Source organism: Rhamphochromis longiceps, linkage group LG13 (genome assembly GCF_057381845.1).
Source record: "Rhamphochromis longiceps isolate RC_006_pf linkage group LG13, R_longiceps_female_GT1.1, whole genome shotgun sequence".
Classification (NCBI taxonomy): Eukaryota; Metazoa; Chordata; class Actinopteri; order Cichliformes; family Cichlidae; genus Rhamphochromis; species Rhamphochromis longiceps.
This window is the reverse complement of record NC_140569.1, coordinates 11,192,058-11,213,678: the sequence shown is the minus strand read 5'-3', so window position 1 is coordinate 11,213,678 and position 21,621 is coordinate 11,192,058. Positions and strand designations below refer to the sequence as shown.

General features: G+C 39.8%; 2 protein-coding genes across 2 annotated transcripts; one reads left to right on the top strand and one right to left on the bottom strand.

The window, feature by feature from the left end:
• Positions 1-2: 2 nt before the first annotated feature.
• On the top strand, positions 3-6,741 carry dync2li1 (dynein, cytoplasmic 2, light intermediate chain 1). The gene is made up of 13 exons (XM_085427589.1): positions 3-93; positions 194-320; positions 402-436; positions 1,344-1,413; positions 1,730-1,818; positions 2,034-2,223; positions 2,841-2,909; positions 3,040-3,117; positions 3,255-3,334; positions 3,828-3,898; positions 4,053-4,150; positions 4,270-4,362; positions 6,526-6,741. Exons 1-13 carry the CDS (start codon positions 80-82, stop codon positions 6,586-6,588), a joined length of 1,077 nt encoding a protein of 358 aa, XP_085283715.1. The 5' UTR covers positions 3-79; the 3' UTR covers positions 6,589-6,741.
• On the bottom strand, positions 6,575-21,589 carry abcg5 (ATP-binding cassette, sub-family G (WHITE), member 5). The gene is made up of 14 exons (XM_085427587.1): positions 21,295-21,589; positions 20,945-21,066; positions 20,665-20,801; positions 18,340-18,438; positions 17,316-17,448; positions 15,987-16,126; positions 13,521-13,650; positions 13,180-13,393; positions 12,757-12,962; positions 9,020-9,158; positions 8,818-8,891; positions 8,566-8,677; positions 8,325-8,437; positions 6,575-8,015 (listed from the first exon to the last, which is right to left on the bottom strand). The coding sequence occupies exons 1-14, from the start codon at positions 21,459-21,461 to the stop codon at positions 7,831-7,833; spliced, it is 1,971 nt and encodes a 656-aa protein (XP_085283713.1). The 5' UTR covers positions 21,462-21,589; the 3' UTR covers positions 6,575-7,830.
• Between the last annotated feature and the right edge of the window lie 32 nt (positions 21,590-21,621).

The following is a 21,621-nucleotide window of genomic DNA, read 5'->3' as shown; positions in this document are numbered from 1 at the left end:
AACGCGCTGTTGCTTTGGTTACGTTTATAACGGTTAGCCTTCCTATTAGCTGTGTAGCCTTCGCTAACCATCGAGCTCGATGCCAAAAATAAGGTGAGAATTACTTTATTTTATCATTATAACTGTTTACTGTGATAACAGTAATAGTAATATCTGTCGACCGACTCGTCCCGTCTCGTCTCGTATGGGTCAGCTCGGACACATTATGGGAGCTGGCTGCGGCGGAGGTCCACAGCCGGGAGAGCGGAGGTGCAGAGGAGAGGGACGGTGGAGAGGCTGTGAACGAGCGGACGGTGCTTCTGATGGGGAGCAAAGCTGGGGTGTGTGTGTCACTGATTTCACACGGAAGCGCTTGTATCTTGTTACTGTACTGCGTAAACTCACATCCGTTTATTTTTTAGGGCAAAACGTCCATTCTCCTCAGGTGCTTGGACAGGTTGGTATGATGATGCCCGGGCAGACTAGAGTGCTCTAAACCCCTCTTCATATTCACTATTCAGACCCATTGCAGGGGCAGTTTACACCATGCAAAGTGAAACACGAAAGCTAAAGCTGATCCTTTCACAGTCAATATTTGGCAAAGCTTTTATATGGCTGAAGTGTTTAGGGAGATTGCCAAGAAAGTATTTGGTGTATCCTATTGACATAAGGAGTACCTGGTGGTGGGATGAGGGAGTGCTGGCAATTATTCAAAGGGAGGGGTTAACAAATAAAAATTTGGGAAAGCATGTAGATCTGCCTCACATAAGGAAAGGCTTATGTGAGGCTCGGCACTAAGGAAAGAAAATTAGCTTGGCGGCAAGATTGAGCTGGAAGGAAGTGTACTAATGAATGATGAGAGGCTGTTGAGAAGATGAAGTAGTTTGAAGAGCTAATGAATGAAGAAAATGAGAGAGAGGAGGACAGTTCAGTAAGGAGGAAGTGATGGCAGCTGTGAGCTAAGAGTGGACTCTTGAAGAGTGAGAGGATGCCTGAGAAATGGAAAAGAAGTGTAGTGATTTTCAAGAACAAGCGTGATGTGCAGAGCTGTAGTGACAACAGAGGGATAGAGTTGTTAAGACATACCATGAAGATATGGGAAAGAGTTTAAGCTTTGTTTGGGAAACGGGGTGATGATTGGTGAGCAGCAGTGTGGCTCATGTCTAGAACGACCTCTACAGATGTACCGTTTGCTTTGAGAGTGTTAATGGAGAAATACAGAGAAGGCCAGAAGGAAGTGTAGTGTGTCTCTGCTGATCTAGAGAAAACACACGAATGAGGTACTGTAAAATATTTAACCAAAAGCACAAGTTAGTTTCATGACATCATACTTTGTATAAACACACTTTTTTTTTGTCTACTAGAGATGAACTATCCAAACCAACTCTGGCCTTGGAGTACACTTTTGGCAGACGAGCACGAGGACACAACACGGTAAGTAAATCCTTTTAGTCTTGGACACTTTGCTTTAGTCTCTTAAAAATGAGAAGACAAATGTGGTTATACACCTTATGCTGTATATGTTTTATTTGCGTTAGTAGGAAGGAACTTCCTTCCAGTATTTCAGCACAGTGACCACATTAGAGAGTACGTTTAGTGTACTTATGTGGCAGGATGTGCTCATTATGCAAGTAAATATTTTAGTTCTTGGTATTAAATGCAGCTGAAATGTGGAACAAGCCATAGAGGGTTAGGGTTGCACTGGATGTTTATGTAACTTCAAGATAAAACTGTTATATACTTATTTCAGCCTAAAGACATAGCCCACCTATGGGAGCTGGGAGGAGGGACCTCTTTGTCAGACCTCGTCCAGATCCCCATCACTCCTGTCACCATCAGGTAGGTCTCTTACAAATATCCTGCTTTTGAATAGGGGTCAGTATTTGACACATTCACAGTGTGAATTATGTTATTTATCTTTTCTGTTCAGATTATTATTTGTATCTTTAAAATCTGAATCTCTTGAACAGCAATGTCATGTCAGTAGAGAAGAAGAATGTTTTCTTGGTCTGAACCTCAGAGGAAAACCATCTTTCCTTTCCTGTCTTGTTCAGCTGTCTCTCAGTCATCCTCGTCCTGGACCTGTCTAAACCCAACGCTCTGTGGGGAACAATGGAGAAGCTACTGCAGGCTGCACAGGCTCACCTAGAGAGAACCTCCTCCCAAGTACAGAAATCCAAATCCGGAGTCAAACACCAGACTCCCAGCCACTCAGCAGCACGTGTCTTACCTAAAGACTATCCTGTAAGACCTTGTCTCATTACACATACAATTTGTATTACAGCAATTTTATAGCTGTGTTACAATTTCTAAATCCACGACTCAAAGGAACTCAACATGTGAGATGAAGCAAATTTCTTTAACCATGTATTATCTAATAATATCAATATCGTTAGACTAAATTAATGTAACCAAGAACAGGATCACAAGTAACTTCCATCTCAGCTAATACATAATAGACTGTAAAAAGCACTGAGGGAAAAGGCAGCTCTGCCTCCTCAGGGTTTATGGTGATACAGGTGAGCCTCTACAGTCGATCAGCACAAGGGATGCAGCACAAAGAGACTGCAGATTAATAAGGATGATAAAAAAAACAGTCATCAATGGGTAAATGTGCTGGTGCACTGAGGCATCCGTAACAAGTTGCATATTTAAAGTGTTTACATGAACTACTCATGCCTCTGGCTTTTTAAACACTCAAATGTCACAAAGTAAAATTTGCATTGACCTGACAAATGCAACCAAGATGGTGAAAATAGATATTTTATTGTCAGAGGGAACAAAAAGCAAATCTCAACTAAAAGTGTAAAAGTGTGTAAGGCCGGTGCTGTCTCCAGAGTTAACTGTGATTCTGTCAGCAGGACAGAGAGTTGATCAGTCCCTTTCCTGTTCCTCTGCTCATCATCGGCAGCAAGTACGACATCTTCCAGGTAAAACACACTATTTGTACTCTTTTTAAATGATTTATTAAAAAAAGACACGTACACAGAATTATTATTAGATCATAAATTTCAGTAATATTTGTATATAAGATTTCCAATTTTCCCATCTGCTTTTCAGGAATTTGACTCTGACAAGAAGAAAGTTGTCAGTAAAACACTGCGTTTTATTGCTCATTACTACGTGGCCTCTCTCGTTGTAAGAACGTTTTTAATGCTCCTGCAGCACATTTGTATTTAACAAATAATTTTGCACTTTTTCATATATTTCTTATAGTTTGCTGTCTCTAACCACCGCTTTGTATTTGTGTTTGTGTCTCCTAATGCTTTGATTAGTTCACTAGTATCAAATCAGAGAGCCTTATATCAAAAACCAAGAGCTTCTTCTTGCACCTGGCTTTCGGTTTGGAGAGAGGGTGAGGAGGATAAAGCAACATTGAACACAAAGCAGTAATGGGCATGGGCTTTCATTTTAGATTATAGTGTCAATAGAGTTACTTTAATGTTACCACTAATGCTTGATAATACTAGATTTCACAGTCTCATTGCAGATTTATTTACATTTTTGTACTGTATAAAAATTGTATGATATAGAACAGGTTTTCATAAACAGTGTGAGCTTAGGATATTCACTTTAGTTATATAATCATGTGATGGGACAGCTCCAGATAGATATACACACTCAGAAGTCTATAATCTTTACCTTTGTTTATGATGGAGGTATTAGATATTGCATTTAAAGGAGCATGGCTGCTACTTACAACAACTGTCATTGTTTCTTGAAGGGAAAATGTGTGTTGCTCTCATTGAGAATTTCAAAAAAAATGTAAAATGCTGTCTATGTTAGGGTCTGTTGGTTAATGTTTTAGCTGTAATACTGTTTTTCTTGTTCTTTTTTTCTGTAATCAGGAAAACTGTTTCCTCTGACCCCCTCAAGCCGCTCATCATTCCAGCAGGCTCTGATTCCTTCGGTCAAATAGGTGAGCACAGCGCCCCCCAGTAGCCAAAAGTAGAAATGTCTTCAAGTTTTGAATAAACTACAAAACTCTGTGATGAAACAAAACATCTCCTTTAAATCCACCCTCCTTTATTTAACATTTGGTGTGATATTTTATTTAAAATCTGTTAATATAGGTTCCCCACCTACTGTCGATGTGGATATAACGTCTCTCCATGCTAAAAATCCAAAAGACCTCTGGAAGAAAGTGTATGAGCGTGTCTTCCCCCCAGAGGTAGTTAAGCTTCTGGCAACATGTTTGTCTTCTGCAAAATCCAACTTATGTAGACAAACTACTTTTTCTTTTGCATGATTTAAAAGCATCTGTTCGTCTAACCAACTTTGTCATTGCAGAGTACAAATGAGCAGAGAGAGCTAAAGGATCCAGCCAAAGATCCCCAGTACAGTGAGCCTCAGATTGATGCCATGAGAGCCCAGAAAGACCAGGTAATACTTTATATACGTGTTTGCATTGCATTTATTTTGACAGACCTACTGCAGTCAAGTCTCTTGACTCATGAGTTGGCAGTACGGTGGTTAATCAGTGGTAATCAGAATTCCCATTCACTTATCTCAGATTCGTGACCCTGACTTTTGTCCTCCTTCTGAGGGGTAGCAAGTATTTAGGAAGATAATAAATCACTAAAGCATTTAACGCAAAATGAAGAAGATAAGTTTCTGTGACATAGCACAGTTTCATTTGATAAAGGGATTAGACATAATGGCAGCCCAGATAAAAGAGGCTGTTAAGATATGTGTGTTTATAAAATAATAACCCTGCTTAAAATGACAAGCTCGTGGGATACAAAGTTACAAAAGCTAATGAATATATAATATATTAATAGTCAGAATAAAAATATATTGTATATTTCTTTTTTTAAACACTATTAAGGGCAGTCTGAAATTGCAAGGTCGAAATGACAGAAGGACTTCAGTCTCTGGATCCAGAAGGATATCTGACTTCAGTTCAGTTTGACATTATCTGATTTTCCTTATTTCAATTTTATATGAATTTGCAAAGATATCATGTGATGTCTAATTTTTCCATCTCCCAATAGTAAAATATCCCCCAAAAATTCCTGCATCCAAATCCAGATTTGTATTGTTGCGTTCGAGGCTGTGGTAAAAATTCAATGCAAATCTGTTCATATAACATTCTGAGTAATCCTGCATAGCTAAACAAACAAACATAGCTAAACAAACAGACAAATCAATCGAATGACATGGCCTGTTTGGCGTGGGTAACAGAGTTAAAAACTGTGTACGCTGTACAAAATATACAAATGGAGAAACTCATTCGACATCTTAAAGAAGGTTAATGTTCCAAAGTAACACTTTGTCCTTCAGTAGTCTGTTTCTAGTAGTGATTCTGTCTTGAAATGAACAGGCTGTAACTTTATATCCTGTGGTGATAAACTTAGAGATTAGCTGTCTTCATTCCTGCCTGCAATAGTGCCACTCTGAAACTTGAACTGCAGTAACCCGATGGAGTCACCGGCTGTTATCACTGACTGACTTTCACCTGGCGCTCGTCGTTTCACTCAGCCATTGTGTGGTCTGAGAACTCAATAGAAAAACAGGCTAAAGGTTAATTCCAAATAAGTCTTGAGAAACTCCTTTCTAGACAGCACCCTCTAGTCTGGATTAAAAAGAATCTCAGCAGATCATGGTAGTCAGAAATGACCTCTTTATTTGAGAGATAACACAATGAATTTAGAGATAGGTTTGCAAAGTAAAAATGTATAAATGCATAGTTCAGTACGAATACAAATAAAGACCAATCTTAAGAGTTTTAAGCTAATTAACTATAGTTCTGTTTTCCCCTAGTTAATGTGTATTTGTTGTAGTTTAGGTGCTTCAGTGTCTTGTGGTTATTTACACTGATATAAAAAAAAGAAAGTTTCACAGTACTGCTCTGAGGTGTGAGCGCCTCTGTAGACGTAGACGTTTTGGCATTTTCGAAGTGTGGAGCATTCAGGTGTGTGCCAGTCGTCCCTGGAGTCAAACAAGGTCAGACGTGCAATGTTCAGCTGGAAAAAACCAGAGGGCTGCATCTCAAACTCGATACGCCAAAGTTGGCATGTTATACACTCAACAAAAATATAAGACCCCCAATAGCACAAAAAACTGCACATTCCAGGGTGGCCTTTTGTTGTGGGCAGTCTGAGGTACACCTGTGCACTACTCATGATGTCAGATCAGCATCCTGATGTGGCACACCTGTGAGGTGGGATGGATTATCTCAATATAGCAGATGTGCCCACTACCACACATTTGGACTGATTTGTGACCACTGTTTGGGAGGGATGGTTATATTGTGTATCTGGAATGAATTTTAGGTCTCTACGTCCATCCCATGGGGAATGGGAGCAGTAACAAAGGTGTTGCGTTTATATTTTTGTTGAGTGTATGTTAAAATTTATAACAGTAAAATTAGAACAAGATTGAAAACGTTTGCCTTTGGTGGAACCTTCCTTCATCTGCATCATCAGATTTAGTCTTGAGTATTTCTTCACAGTAGCGTGTGTTTTTGCATTTACCTGCACTGTTTTGATTTTCTTGTATTGCCTCAGTAATATGTGAAAAGTGTTACATCTGTCTGTTTTTCAGGAGTTGGAGCAGTATAAAAGGAATGCAGCGAAATCATGGAAAGGTCTAGAGCTGGAGACATGAGATATCTTCTGCTTTATTACACACATACAACATGTTATAATGTACAGGGTATATATATTCTATTTGTTTACTTTTGTATTATATTTTCTGTTGTACTTTTCTATAATTACATAAATAAATGCTGACATTTTAATCAAGAAAAATATAGTTTTAGCTTACCAATAATAATGTTTGTTCTTCCAAACAAAACAAACAAATTTATGTTTTTTTTCTTCCCGGCCATCAGTGGTTCTAGGATTAAGGTTACCACAAGAAAACTGTACATGCCATAAACATGCTCGTTTTTCAGGTAACATGTTTCAAGTAGTTTACAGAACATCTGCAGATGTTTAAGTGTTTTAATGTGCATGGCTTCATCCCAGTGAACAGAGATAAACCGTGCTGTACTACATTGTGTGCATCAAGTGTAAACATTTAAACTTATTCTAAGTGCTTATACTACCACTTTATTAGGTATACCTGTTAAAGTGCTTTAACACAAATGTTTAATCTGATAATCACGTGGTAACAATGTAAGACATTGAAATTCAAAGCGTGCATTTGAAAGTAAGAGGATTTAAGCGACTTTGATCATGACATAGTTGTTGGTGCCAGATAGGCAGGTCGAAGCGTTTCTAAAACTGCTGATCTACTAGGATTTTCCAGTGCAACCATCTCTTGGGTTTAAGGAGAATGTTCTGAAAAAGAAAATATGGCTTTTTGATTGTCAGAATGCCTCAAACTGATAGGAAAGCAACAGTAACTCAAAAGCGCTCGTTATGATAAGCAGAAGTGCATCTCTGAATGCGTAACACGTCAAACCTTAAAGCAATTGGGCTTCAGTGGCATCATGTGCCACTCCAGTCAGCTTAGAAAAGAGAAACCGAGGGTACAAATCACACAAACTCACCAAAAGTCTGGATTTCTGCTATGACATTTGCATGGTAGGGTCAACATTTGGCATAATCAGCAACAAAAACTAAACATGAATCCTGTCTTATATCAGTGGTTGAGTTTGTTGCTGGTGGTGTAATTTATTTTCCTAGCACACTTTGGGCTGCTACCAGGTGGCCATCATTTAAACAGTCTGTTGAGTATTGCTGAAAATGTCCATCCCTTTATTATCAAGAAAGCAAAAAGGGTACGGTGTACCTAATACAGTGGTGGGTGTAGGTCATCTCTGAATAGTGAATTTCATAACATAAATGCTTTATAAGCTTAACTTAAAAAGAAGATTTTACCCACAAAGGTGTGTTTGTGGGCTTAGTGACGCACAACCTTGTCCCTGATCTTAAAGCTAATTATGCCCAGCAGCAGCAGAGCAGGCAGGAAAGCGTAGAGGAGAACAAAGTCTAGTGTGTATCGGGACAATGCGCCAGGATAACCCTCCTCAATGATCTGATTGCCATGGGTGACCACACAAGCTCCCGGCAAAGATGTGGAATTATCTGTAATCACAAAAACACAAAAAAGTGTTAAGAGATTTCATCTTCTGAAAGTGCCTTTTAGTCTAAATGACTGTAAGTGCTGCTGAGTGACTTTGACCACTGATCCTGAACCCATCCTTTATAAATCAGTCTTAAAAGGACCAATAGCAGAAAGATCAAATGTAAGACAGATAATTGAAATCAGTTATTTCTAATGATCTTTCCTGCTTTATCCTCTACACTACTCGCAGAATAGTGTAGATATTGGCCAAATTAACAAAATAGCATTCCCTCTAGCATAGGATGATCCCATGTTAAAAATGAACTTACTGCATGTGAACTGGAGACCATGAAACTCCGTGACTATGAGCAGCTCACAGCTGTACTTCTGGAAAGTCAGGTAACTGAGCCACTGAAAGACCTGTGGCATCTGCTGGGTGCTCCTGTTGCAAAGAAGAGGAGAGGAAAGTGAGCATATGTCCTGAGAGTTAGCATTATTATACCTTCATTTTCAATAAATTCTAAATCACAAGTTTTCTCATCATAAAGTTAAGCATATTTGGGATTTTACCTTAGAAAGCCAGATCCCACCACTATCCCTGCAATATTGAGTAGAGCCACTCCAGTGTTGACCATGTTAGGGTCTTGGACCACACCTAGTAGCACCACAGTCAGCAACTCACCTGATGAGAGTGGAAAAAAACAAACAAACATGAATATGTGCAGCTAAAAGATAAAGAAAGTGGAAACGTGGCTATTAAATGCATTCAACCAATTTGTGCCCCCCAAAATAGCACTTTACCCTTTTATTTAATTGGCTCACCTATAACATGCGGCACCAGAACTACAGCAGTGAAACACAGGAAGCGCAAACCTTCCGGATGCATCCCCACTGTCCTGAGAGCAAAGCAAGGCAGAGACAATCACACAGGAGAGACATTGATGACTATGAAACCAAAATCCTTGAGTGGATAAATGTGCTTCTTCCACCGCCAACACAAAAACACATCAAGTTTATGACCAACCAGTAAAGGAAGGAGGTGAAGATGAAGACACTCAGGATGCTGAGGGGCAGGATGTGGAAGATGTAGGCCAAGAACATTTGCCATTTAGTGTAGAGTCCATCCTGACTCTCCTGATCACCGATGGCTCGCAATGCTGGGACTGTGAGTATAAAAACAGAAAGGGTGCAAAAAAGATAAAAGTGACTTCTGGTCCATTCGATATAAAATCAACCAAATCTGAAAAAAAACCCCAACAAAAAACAAACCCTGACCCTATTCCTTTATTTTTTAAAGAGTAACTTTATTATATTTAATAGATATAAATTAGATAAATGAATACTGTCAAATATTGATGCCTGCCAAATCTGAGACTGATTATTCAAGGGATATAATAATGCTGAGTGATTGTGCACATGCACATGTATGTATAAAAGGCTTAATGTTGTTTTGCTTGCAGTTTTTAAATTTACATTAAACTGGGAAAAATATGATGATTTCAAGAGTACAAAACCCAGAAAAATTTCTTAAGTGGAGTTTTACCTTTTCCATATTTCATTCAGTTCCAGTACTTTAAAATCTGCATATTATAATGAACAGTTCATTCTGTTCTATTGTCTCATAACTGAAAGCATGCATATGAAAACAAAATATATCAAAAGGGCTTTCCTTTAACAGGATGATGGCGATTATGCATTTTTGCAATCGCTCCATATTTCAGGTGTTCTTGTTTTTATGCCAAGAATTTACCAAGACAACTTGATGGGCCTGTTTCTTTAAAAAAAAAAAAAAAAAAAAAGCTTTTCATTGAATCCTATCAGTTGTTATCTCTGAGACTGAAGGTCACAATGATATCCCCAAGCACAACCTCTGATTGTTTGAGTGTTTACAGAGGCTGACTTCAGCTCAGCCCAATCGTTTATCACATCTATTCTCCTCAGTGTCTGTGAGGGCTGGAGACCTGAAGCCAAGATTTTAGACTATGTTGATACAGTCATAGGAAAGAGAAAGTATACTCTCTTAGGTTTTATATATCAAGACATAATAAAAATCATCTGGTCCTCCAAATTAGGTAAATACAAGCGCAGATTAAAAACAACAGATGACATATTGCACCATGTTATTATTAACTAAACCAAAATGCAGAAGCAGTACATGAAAAACTAAGTACATCTTTACTACTGCCAAAGGAATTAAGGAGGTAAGTAGCAGGTAGGTGCTGATGATCAAATGCACACAGTTAATTAAACATCAGCATGTCCAATCATCCCTATCTATGCCAAACAATAAAGATGTTAGATATAATCTTCAAGAAGTAATTATTATAGGCTTATAAAGACATCATTCTACAGTGAGAAAGAGTTCAAAACAGTTGGCAGCCTTCCCAGGAGTGGACGTCGGAGCAAATTTATTTTCTATGCTCATGGAAACTGCAAAAAACCCCACAGCTGCAATTCAGACTCTACTGAGCCCGGTTAGCATAAAATAGTTAAAAGTTTACGTTCAAGACAGCACACACACACACACACACACACACACACACACACACACACACACACACACACACACACACACACACACACGCACACAAAGAAAAGTAGACTGATCAAGTATGGCTTGTTTAAAAAGGGTTTCCAGGGGAAAATCTCTTCTCTCTACATGGCAGCACAGTGTACTGTAGGTTTAAAGTTGCAGCTGAAGACACCACGAGACATCTGGAACAATGTCCTTGGTGGAGATGTTTGGCTGTAAGGCACAGTGTCACATTCTGAGAAATCCAAACACAACATATCCACACAAACACCTATTAACTGTCAGCTGTGGGAGTGGAGGGCATTTGATTTGGTTTGAGTCAGACTGACAGTCTTACAGCTACAGCTTGGCTAACAGAATAATAGGACAATGATCCCAAGCTCAGCAGCAAATCTCTAACAGAATGGCTCTCTAGAGACAAATGCCTGCAAACCTCAATGAACTGAAGCAATGCTGTAAAGAATAGTGTTCAAAAAATCCCTCCGTGTGAGAGACTGATGTAGTAAGACTGCTAAAGGTGGTTTTACAAGCTACTGAATCATGGTGTACTCAATTTTTTACAAAGTGCTTCTGCTTTCTGGCCTATATGATGACACTGTGTGATATGTCAAGTGTTGTTTTTCACCTGTCAGATCTGGCAAGAACTGGAACATTTTTATTATGTTTTGATAAAACCTTGTAAATGACGAAGGGTGTCACCGACAGTAAGGAAATACAGCCAAGATGATTCATTCATCCATTCCTATCACTGAAACCCACATTCCAATAGAGCCTTTTTGGAAATAGTTGTATTTTATTTTGTCTATTGATTGTTGTCCTTTTCTTAACCTTACTTTTTCACTCATTAAATAAGTCTCCCAGATATTGAACAAAGCCACTAACGACCAAATTATTTGTTAAACCACAAATAAAAATCATAAATCTCTCTGACATTAAAAATAAAGTGGGTTAAAAGGCGGTCACAAGTCCTCTATAAAAGATCAAGACACTGCTGTGGTTGTAGTTTATAAAATGCTGACAGGAGACTTAGTGCAAATTTTTCTCTCCCTGTATTTGATGTTATCTTAAGTCAAAGCATGCATTATTAAAAAACCCATAAAACTGTTAATCATGGAAATCTATGTGCACACAATATTGTACTGTATTGTAGGTTCTCTAGGTTTGTAGGTAAAATGGCACTCGGGTTCATTGAGCTCTGAACAGATTAAAGGTCATGAACACCCAATGATCATTTCAAATATGTAAACTGAAGGATCTCCTCAGCAACTAAAGTATGACTTCATGCACGGTCTTCTAATAGACATTTTTTCTTTCATGTATTCTTATCTCCAATAGTCTACATACCTTTAACATCCAAGATTAAGCTAGACTTTACACAGTTTTGCCAAAGGTGACAAAAGTAAGTAAGAAATTAAAGTGATTTTACAACTGAATCAGGGGGAAGTGGCCTCACACACAGCTGCGATAAACATGCCTCATATCCATTTCACAGAACTAACAAGTACCCACCTCGTGGATTAAATGTTGTTAGAAACATGCACAGAGATGTGCTGTAACGTCACATAGATTAAGTGAATGTATGGACAACAAAGTCGACATTCACATTTTGTCTTTTGTCTTGTCTAATTGTTATTTTCAGCATTTTATACAGTTAAGTCCATACATTTTCAAACAGTGATACATTTTTTGTGATTTTGTTTCGGTACACCACCACAGTGGTCAAACAGTGCAATTTAGTCACGATGTCATTGAAGTGCAGATATTCAGCTTTAATTCAAGGGTTTGAACAAGAGTATTGCATTTAGCTGATTAGGAATTAAAGTCAATTTGAGATATTTTCAGAAGTTCAAAATTAATTGATACCTAATCCCTCTGTGTGTGTGTGTTTTCTATAAGCGGATAAAGGAATCTGGAGTTGATTCCAAGTGTTGAAACTGCTTTTATTAGCTCTTCATTGGATCTGTCTGTCCAAGAGAAGGAAGCCAACATTATCCTGAATCAAGAGTCAGTACTAGCACTGAGCAAAGCTGCTTCTGAGTTATGTTTTAATTTAGTCTTTGAATAAGAAAAAAATCATGTTTTCAAGTTACTGACTCAAAGTTTTTATCCAGCTTCCTCTTTTTTTTTTAATATAAAACTGTCAGGCAACATCCTGGTGTTTGGGACGTGCAAATGTAAATGTACTAATTCATCCTGGTGAGCAGATGTTTGGTGTTGGCGGAACTCACAGAGAGCGACGGCGTTCAGCATGCCCGTGTATGGTGAAGCACCGATGCTCTGATAGATTATGCCGATGCGGTCCTGCACAGCACCCTTAGTGACGTCGATGTCTAAATGTATGACGAAGAAGGCCACAAACAGACCATAAATCAGGTTCTGGGATAGACGCATCAGAACACCCATCCTGTCTCTGGACAGGTTTCTTACTGTGCGCCTGCACACAGAACAGAAAGGCAAAATTAATGAGCAAATGTTTTACCTACTGATACCCTACAAAAAAATCATCATGATGCATGGAAGTAATCTGTATATGTTACATGTCTTTTATAAAGCAGCACACTAAGTGACATTTGTAATTTGTACCTGGAATATTGTGATCATATTTCAGTTTTAAATAGTGATTTATGGGTGGTGTGTACAAGCACACTGACCTGAGGAGAACTCCAAGTTTGGCAGCACCGCTGGGTGACTCTTTGCTCTTAAAGGGTATGGCGGGCTTGTCTGATCTCTGCAAGCTCTGCTCCATTTTTTCCAGCATGCTCTGGTAGATGGTAGACCTCTGATAGGCTGAAGTGATTTCATGCATGCGAGTGAATGTGGCTGCCTCCCTCTCGCTGCTGCGTGTGTCCACTGAGGTGAAGTCAACTGTTTGACATCAAATTGAATTTTTAATGTTCAAGCTATGGAAAAATCATCTTTTTTTTAAAAAAAAAAGAAGACTTATAATAAAAACACAACACCGTGCAGTGTGCTGGGTCCTGTCATACTGTACCATAGATGTCAAAGGGGTTGCAGTACTCTGGACACTCATATCCACATTGGCTGAAGAAATCCACCATCTCTTCTGTTTGTCCACAAAATACTAGCTCCCCACGACTCATTATAGCTATCCTGTTGAACACCTTGGAGGTAGACACACACAAAGAAACAATATTATTCCATCAGCATGTCTGTGAAGGTTCTCAGTCATCGTTGTCACAGGAGCTCGCAAAGAAAAGCGTCTGGACTTCTTTAAGTTGCTTGAAGATGTTTCACCTCTCATCCGAGAAGCTTCTTCAGTTCTAAGGTCAAATGGTGGAGAGTCCCAGATTTAAACCCAGTGGGAGTATCCCCCCCCCCCCCCCCCCCCCCCCCCCCCCACCAAAGAGGGACAGAAGGATCCCCTGATGATCCTCTAATCATCTGAGCCAAGGTGTGAAAATGGGTGTGGGTCCCAATCAGCCAGGGTTTCGGGTGAGCTCATTGTGAAACCTGGCCCCTGACCTCCACAAGGAAGGTGTCCCACTCAGACCCATAGTCAGTAGCATAAACTCAGCCACTTATAACATTGCAAAACACCTTGCTACCATCCTTGCTCCTCTCGTGGGGAACACCCCACACCACATCAAGAACTCCACCGACTTCACCGACAAGGTTCAGAAACTTACCCTGGACCCAGATGAAACCATGGGGTCCTTTGATGTAGTCTCTCTCTTCACTTGCATACCCACCACAGCGGCCATGGAGACTGTCAGAAAATGACTACAAGAAGACAGCTCCTTAGAAGACAGGACCAACTTCACACCCGATCAGATCTGCACACTGTTAGACCTCTGCCTCACCACAACATACTTCAAATACAACGAAGGCTTCTAAAGACAAAAACATGGCTGTGCCATGGGCTACCCCGTGTCACCTATTGTAGCCAACCTTTACATGGAGGAAGTGGAAAGGAAGGCTCTTGGCTCTTTCAAAGGAAGAGTACCCAGCCACTGGTACAGATATGTAGACGACACCTGGGTCAAAATCAAGACACAAGAAGTGGAATCCTTCACTGCGCACATTAACGCCGTGGATGAAAACATCAAGTTCACCAGGGAAGACACAAAGGACGACTGTTTGCCTTTCCTGGACTGCGCTGTGCACATTGAAGAGAACGGCAACCTCAACATCGAAGTTTACCGGAAGCCCACACACACGGACCAGTACCTCCCCTTTGACTCCCATCACCCTCTGGAACACAAACTTGGAGTGATTAGGACCCTACACCACCGGGCAGAACATGTTCCCTCTAAGCCTGAAGGGAAAAAAGAAGGAACACATGTAAAGGAAGCACTCAAAACATGCAGTTATCCTAAATGGGCGTTCATAAAGTCAGCAAAGAGGCACAGAAAAGAAGATCAGACACCAGCGAGGGAGGATAAGAAAGACAGACGCAACAACATTGTCATCCCCTATGTAGTCGGTGTATCAGAAAAACTCAGGAGAGTTTTCTCCAAGCATGACATCCCGGTGCATTTCAGACCCAGCAACACACTCAGACAAAAACTGGTTCACCTGAAAGACAAAACTCCAAAACACAAACTTAACAATGTGGTGTATGCTGTACAGTGCAGCGAGGAATGCCCAGACCTCTACATTGGAGAGACCAAACAGCCACTTCACAAGCGCATGGCACAACACAGAAGAGCCACCTCCACAGGACAAGACTCAGCTGTCCATCTGCATCTTAAGGTCAAAGGACACTCTTTCGAGGATGTCAACGTTCACATTTTGGACAGAGAGGACAGATGGTTTGAAAGAGGAGTGAAAGAAGCCATCTATGTCCACTGTGAGCGACCATCTTTGAACACAGGCGGGGGTTTACGACACCAACTCTCTGCCATCTATAATCCAGTTTTGAGATCCCTCCCCAGACGCCTTAACGCCCACTCACATCCTGGGCCATCTGATCTCAGGAATTCGCATGATAAGGTGGGGCCAGGTTTCACAATGAACTCACCCGAAACTCTGGCTGATTGGGACCCACACCCATTTTCACACCTTGGCTCAGATGATTAGAGGATCATCAGGGGGTCCTTTTGTCCCTCTTTGGCGGGATACTCCCACTGGGTTTATATCTGGGACTCTCCACCATTTGACCTTAGAACTGAAGAAGCTTCTCGGATGAGAGGTGAAACGTCTTCAAGCAACTTAAAGAAGTCCAGACGCTTTTCTTTTCAAGCTCCTTTGATTCCATCAGCATGCAACTTTTCACAAAACATTCACTATCAAAGGATCAAAGACTCATGTGTACAGTGTAACCAAAATGTTTTCTTAATATGTGTCTAATATATGAAGTGGTGTAATTCTGATAAAAAAACAAAACAAGTTCTTTAGCTGTGAGTTAGATAAATGTAGCTGATGTTGGCACATAGGTGTGAGTTTGACTCTACAAGCCATTCATTCTCTTTTTCACCAGTTCTTCTCAAAAACCCACCCTGAAGAGCTCAGAGCGTGGTTGGTGGATAGTTACTATGACGATACGGTCTCTCCTGGCCAGCTCTGCCAACAGCACTACAATCTGATTGGCGGTCATGCTGTCCAGACCAGTGGTCGGCTCATCCAATAGGATCACCCCTGCAACGACAGCATCCCAATGACATCACTGCTGTCACTGCAGGTTTGTCACGCAGTGAAACACTGAGAATAAGTGAAAGGCAGGACAATAACTTTTTCCTTCTAAGTAAAAACTCTCAGATGTACTTTTTATTAAGTGGCACATTGCAGGACTCTCTGTGGAGCCGACTTAACTTGCGGAGATAAGTGAGTTCTCTTTTTTTTAGTTAATTACTCTAATTAGGACAATTAAAAGATTGGCTCTTCGCATTATGAAAGCAGAGTGGAATTAGCAGATACTTTAATTGTGAGATTAATTCATTTCCTGGTTGATTGGAGAGTCACCGAATGGGAACTCCTCATTACTCTGTGTGTGACTCTGTGTGTGTGAGTGTGTTCATGGGCATTTTAATCCTGAATGAGGACTGAGACCCTCCATCCTCCCCAGAGGACTGAAGTCCTGATAAACTACACCTGGGATACACACACACACACACACACACACACACACACACACACTGAGGTGGGCTTCTGCTCATTCCCCTTACGGTGTGATAACCCAGTCCTTTATTACTCTTCTCCATCTCTCCCTTTTCTCTGTCTCTTCTTACTCCTGTCTCACTTAGATCCTTTTGTTTTTCTCCAGTGTGGACTTCATAACTCTTCTGGGGAGAGACAGGTTATGTGGTGAACTTTCCACTGTTCTCATGCGTCTGATCCTTCTGCCTCCCTCTGCTGCATTCTCCCACAGTCGTGGGAAAAAAGAAAGTTTTCATGGGACTATATGCAGTCCTGTTTTGGCAGTTTGCTAGTCTGACAAACAAGCAGCAGCAAATCTACAACAGAATGACTGAAAAAGAAAATAATCAAGGTGGTGCAATGGCCCAGTCAAAGTTCAGACACAACCTCATTGAAACTTTCCTTTTCACGACTCCACCAAAGACATATTTTGAAACATTTTATGAAAGCATGTTATATATAATTATTTTCTTTTATCTGCCAAAGTCTTTGAAAATCACTTCTAATCCCTCTTATTATCTATTTTACATCTATTAAAAGTGAAGATTTGAGTGATTAATGACTTTTACTCTGCGTCACCTCATTATTTTGATATAAACCGACAGCAAATGTTTGCTTTGGAGGAAACAGGTTGGTCAGAGATGAACTTGTGTAAATCTCCTCAGGTGATCTCCTGAGGTGCACTACTCACTTGGGTCCTGAAGTAACTGACTGGCAATGGAGACCCTTCGGCGCTCACCCCCGGAGATCCCAGGGAAAACCTGACCTCCAATAACACTGTGGGCCACGTGACTAAGGCTCAGCTCAGCCATCACTGCTGACACCTACATGGGAGCCAGAGGTCAAGGTTCAGGTGAGACAAGAGTTACAACTATTAGCAAATCTACTAAAAAAGGGCCTGCAGGAGATATTATACATTGATCAGCTAAAACTTTGGAATAAAATCCCCTCATTATTATGAAAAGATTTGCTGTGAACTCTTCAAATAATCACCCTGCTCATGGGAACAATACTCAGAAATTTGCTCAGGGGTTTGAGTCTGACCTCAGCAACAATCTACACAGTCTAAAAAAATAATGTTCAAAAGAACAAGAAAGAAAAAACTAGAAGCAACCAGCACCAGAAAAAAACTCATCTTGTTTCCACTTTAAACTTACAAGATCCAAAGGACCCACTGCTGGTGCCAAGCACCACATGAGCTTCATTAGACCTTGATGAGTGTATTTGCTCCACAAGATTAGGAGAAGCAATATTTTCCTGTTTTTACAGTTTGGAAATATTTCAGAGCGAGGGACTCAAACAAAATATTAGGCTGAGAACAACTGACCTGCCGTTCTTAAATGTCAGGTCAGGTACTCTTTTTTTAAAAATGGGCATTTGCAGCATTTATGTGCTGTAAGCAAAGAGATCTGTAACAAATTGTAACACATTCTCAGTCATCTTGATGCTGCACACGACTCTCTGTGAAGCAATAACTCAGCCATACTTAACTAACCTAAAATATAAAACAACACAGCAATGCACCTTCTAAGATTAAGCTGATCATCCAAATAAGCACTGAAACTGTTTGTGTGCTGACATCTTAGTGGATACTGATATCCATCAGCCTGTAATTTATTTATTTATTTATTTTTTGGGATATGTTCTGTAGCAGGCAGAGATGCCAGGTTTAAGAAAATAATGAAAGAAATACCCAGACGCAGCTCTAAAGTCACCTTTTTCTTGATAGCTTCAGCCGAGCGTTTCCGCAGGGCCAGCTGAGCTGTGTAGGTCAGAGTCTCCTCCACTGTCAGATAACTCAGCAAGTTATCGCTCTGGAAAAGAATGGTAGAAAGAGAAAACAGGGCATTAACAGAAAAGAAACTAGACACAAAAAAACACTGTAAATTGTGATTTGGTCACCTTAAAACTAGAAACTACCACCTCTATTCCTCAAGGAGATGGATTAAGAAAACATCTCAGTATTTCTCTTGAGTGGTCATCAGTAAACAAATGGAAGTATATGTTTGGACTGGATACTTTTATGTCACACTCTCTCCATCTATAGCATCTTTGTAGCACATCCCCGTACAGTGAGCATACCGGTATATCCTCACGAACGTCTATGTTCATATATGCCAGTGCGACCCATCTGTAATATACCTTTGCCTCAGATGTGTGCATACACACAGGCACAGGCGCATGACTTAAACCAGCTGAACCTGCTGCCTGCTTCAATTAACACATGGCGCCTCCCAATCCCACTTCTCCTTATTCTCTCATCTGAATGACTTTAATATGAGGAGCTCATATCACCTCCTCATCTACAGCTTAGCAGCGGAAGTTAATGACGAGGCTTAGAGAGCAGAAGGGGGAGCTATCAGCTAGAGGGGAGAGATGATTTGAAAAGAAGCAAGGCTGGTTTTAAACCAGTGTTTTTAATTCAGGCTTTGGATACACTTGAGCACCTCTCATTGCGAGATTACATATATGAGGAGGCTATCAGGGGTCTTAAGTTAATTTCATACGGAGGCCAGGGCAGCTTTTCAGGAGTTACTGCAGAATGTTCATTGAGTTTGTGGCGGTTTGTACAACCACAGGCAAAACTAAATACATACAGGCTATGTGCATGAGGCCAGCTGCAGTTGAAACTGTAGTGGAAAGTTTAATGAGTGTTTGTGTGAACTACAGGAAAGTGAAATGTGCATGAACTTATTTGCTAATTACTTTAAACTCTGTTCAGTCTCCCATTAATCATTTGTCTAACACGTCCACTGCTGGGTTTCAACTTCTGTTAAGTGACAATTGTGACAATTATGAATTGGGAATAAATTGTCCTTTATTAGAAGTCATGTAATTTCAACTGCTTTGACTTTTTGTTTGTTATCCATCTGATTGTTAGCAGGATTGCTCAAAATTTAAAAGATGGGATTGGGCCCATCTTTTAAATTTCATTTGGGTTTCAATCCATGAATTCTTTACCATTGTGAAGGTATGTCTTACTACTATGCACACACTGACACTCTAATGGATGCACTGGAGTCAGTTTGGGGTTCAGTATCTGTAATGTTTGGTGAATGCCTGTGGACCCTCTTTTGACTTGTGTAGATGTAGCTGGAAATTATTGTATTTATTTTTTTGTGAAAAAAAAATGTTTAGAGGCTTTTTGGACGTTACTAAGGATTCAGTTTGTCAAACTGATATTTTATTTTAGCCTTACCCTTTCCATCCACTCGTGTGAAGTGGTCACTAGCTAGCATGCACATCTGAGTGTGTGCGAGAGTATGCAACTTAATAAATGTAATAATAATTAATAATAAACTTAAACGGTAATAGAGGAAGTTTTTTGTTGAACCGTTGATCATTCAGGTGTGCAGTGATTTTAAACCAGGGTTCAGTATTTACACAATGACACTTTGGCCAAATATTGAACGTGAGGATCCAGTGATCGAACCACTCGAACTCCTGACCCCCAAAAAACTGATGTTGTGAAAGGATTAGAATCCGAAATTTGAACAAAGTATGGAGGTCATGCAGTCTTAGACCGCTTTTCTTTTGTTTCTGTGTATATTATTACCATTTAAATGTGCTTTTTATGCAGCTGTTTAAAATTACACAGTAAATTGTTTATAAATGTACATGTTTTTTGTAATAAAGCAACAGAAAAGCGTATGACGAGTTTAAAAATGTCAAAATTGATATGGTAGTTAAGGATATTAAGCAACCCAAGGCTTTTATTAACTTAAACAGAGAAACAATTTTCTTATAAGTGTAAATAAAAGTCTGTTAATTTAACTTAAACACAATTGTTGTGTTATTTTAACATTTATTGTATGTAATTTATGTAATACCTATATGTAACCTAATAGTTATTAACACATAATATTTTATATGTTTATAATATTAACACATATAACACTATGTAATATTAACATTAATATTACTTTTAATTATTTATGAATGCTTATTATATCAATATTGTATCAATAGAAATGCAATACTGGGATAATAAGTAAAAGCTATGAGTTAAATCTTGATGCGTGGACGTTTCTTTGTCTTACCTGTAGCACATAGGAGAAGCAGTCCTGATACTGCTCTTGCTTCAGTTTTCTACCATTAACGAAGACTTCTCCCAGCAGCGTGCCCTGGTTCCCAATCCGCCCTGAGATGGCATCCAGCAATGTGGTTTTTCCTGAGCCTTTATAATGAAAAGTGCAGATAAAGACACATATGCATAAAACACTCATGATTTAACTGATTTTTAACGCTTCCTGATAAAAAAACGTTGTATTTCTTTTTCACTTTAAACATTTGGCTCTTGGATTGAACTGAACCTCGAACCTGAGTTGCCCAGTATGCCCATGATCTTCCCACTGTCAACATGAAAGGAGACATCATTCAGGATCTGACGAGTCCATCGTTTCCTGTAGGAGGGTAAGTCCCACCACGGACCCACACGTTCACTGTGAAACACATGTATATATGCACACACGCTTAAGGACAAGGACAGTATTTTTGATATTAGTATTTTATTTTTTTCAACACGATGTCTATCTCGGCTGTGGGAAGAATCAGCTCTTTATGAACAATCAGATAATCAGACAATCACAGTCAAGTAATAATGAGTAAATTAAGTTAAATTCTCTGAGTCTGTTTTTGAGTTACTCGTGTTGGTTGTCAGCAGCACTTACCTGACTGTGTAGGAGATCTTTCTGACACTTAGAGAACAGGTGGGCTCTGATTGCTCCTCTCTGCTGTCTCTCCACACATCTTTCTTCACCTCCGCCACAAACCTGAAGGACTCTTTTACTTTCCCGTTCTGCGGCTCCTCCATCTGCATTGAATAAAATCTGTTCATGTCTCCTCCAGGTCTGTGTCAAATCTGTTTCACATCAGATTGTTCATATTGTTTCAGTCCCAGACTTTGTCTTCTGCGCCTGTTGCCTGCACACAGCAGAAATGCGAGATCAGTAGTGACTCTCTGGAAGCGTGAGCGCAGCAAATGTCATGTTATCTCA

Excerpts from the sequence above, each read along its gene's own strand:
- abcg5 (XM_085427587.1), bottom strand. The coding sequence starts at position 21,461 with ATGAACAGATTTTATTCAATGCAGATGGAGGAGCCGCAGAACGGGAAA. Across the intron at positions 17,449-18,339 it reads CTGAAGCTATCAAGAAAAAG|GTGTCAGCAGTGATGGCTGA; the intron begins GTGACTTTAGAG and ends GCTCCCATGTAG. Across the intron at positions 8,016-8,324 it reads TGGTCTCCAGTTCACATGCA|ATAATTCCACATCTTTGCCG; the intron begins GTAAGTTCATTT and ends TTGTGATTACAG.
- dync2li1 (XM_085427589.1), top strand. Across the intron at positions 1,414-1,729 it reads GAGCACGAGGACACAACACG|CCTAAAGACATAGCCCACCT; the intron begins GTAAGTAAATCC and ends TACTTATTTCAG. Across the intron at positions 2,910-3,039 it reads GCAAGTACGACATCTTCCAG|GAATTTGACTCTGACAAGAA; the intron begins GTAAAACACACT and ends TCTGCTTTTCAG.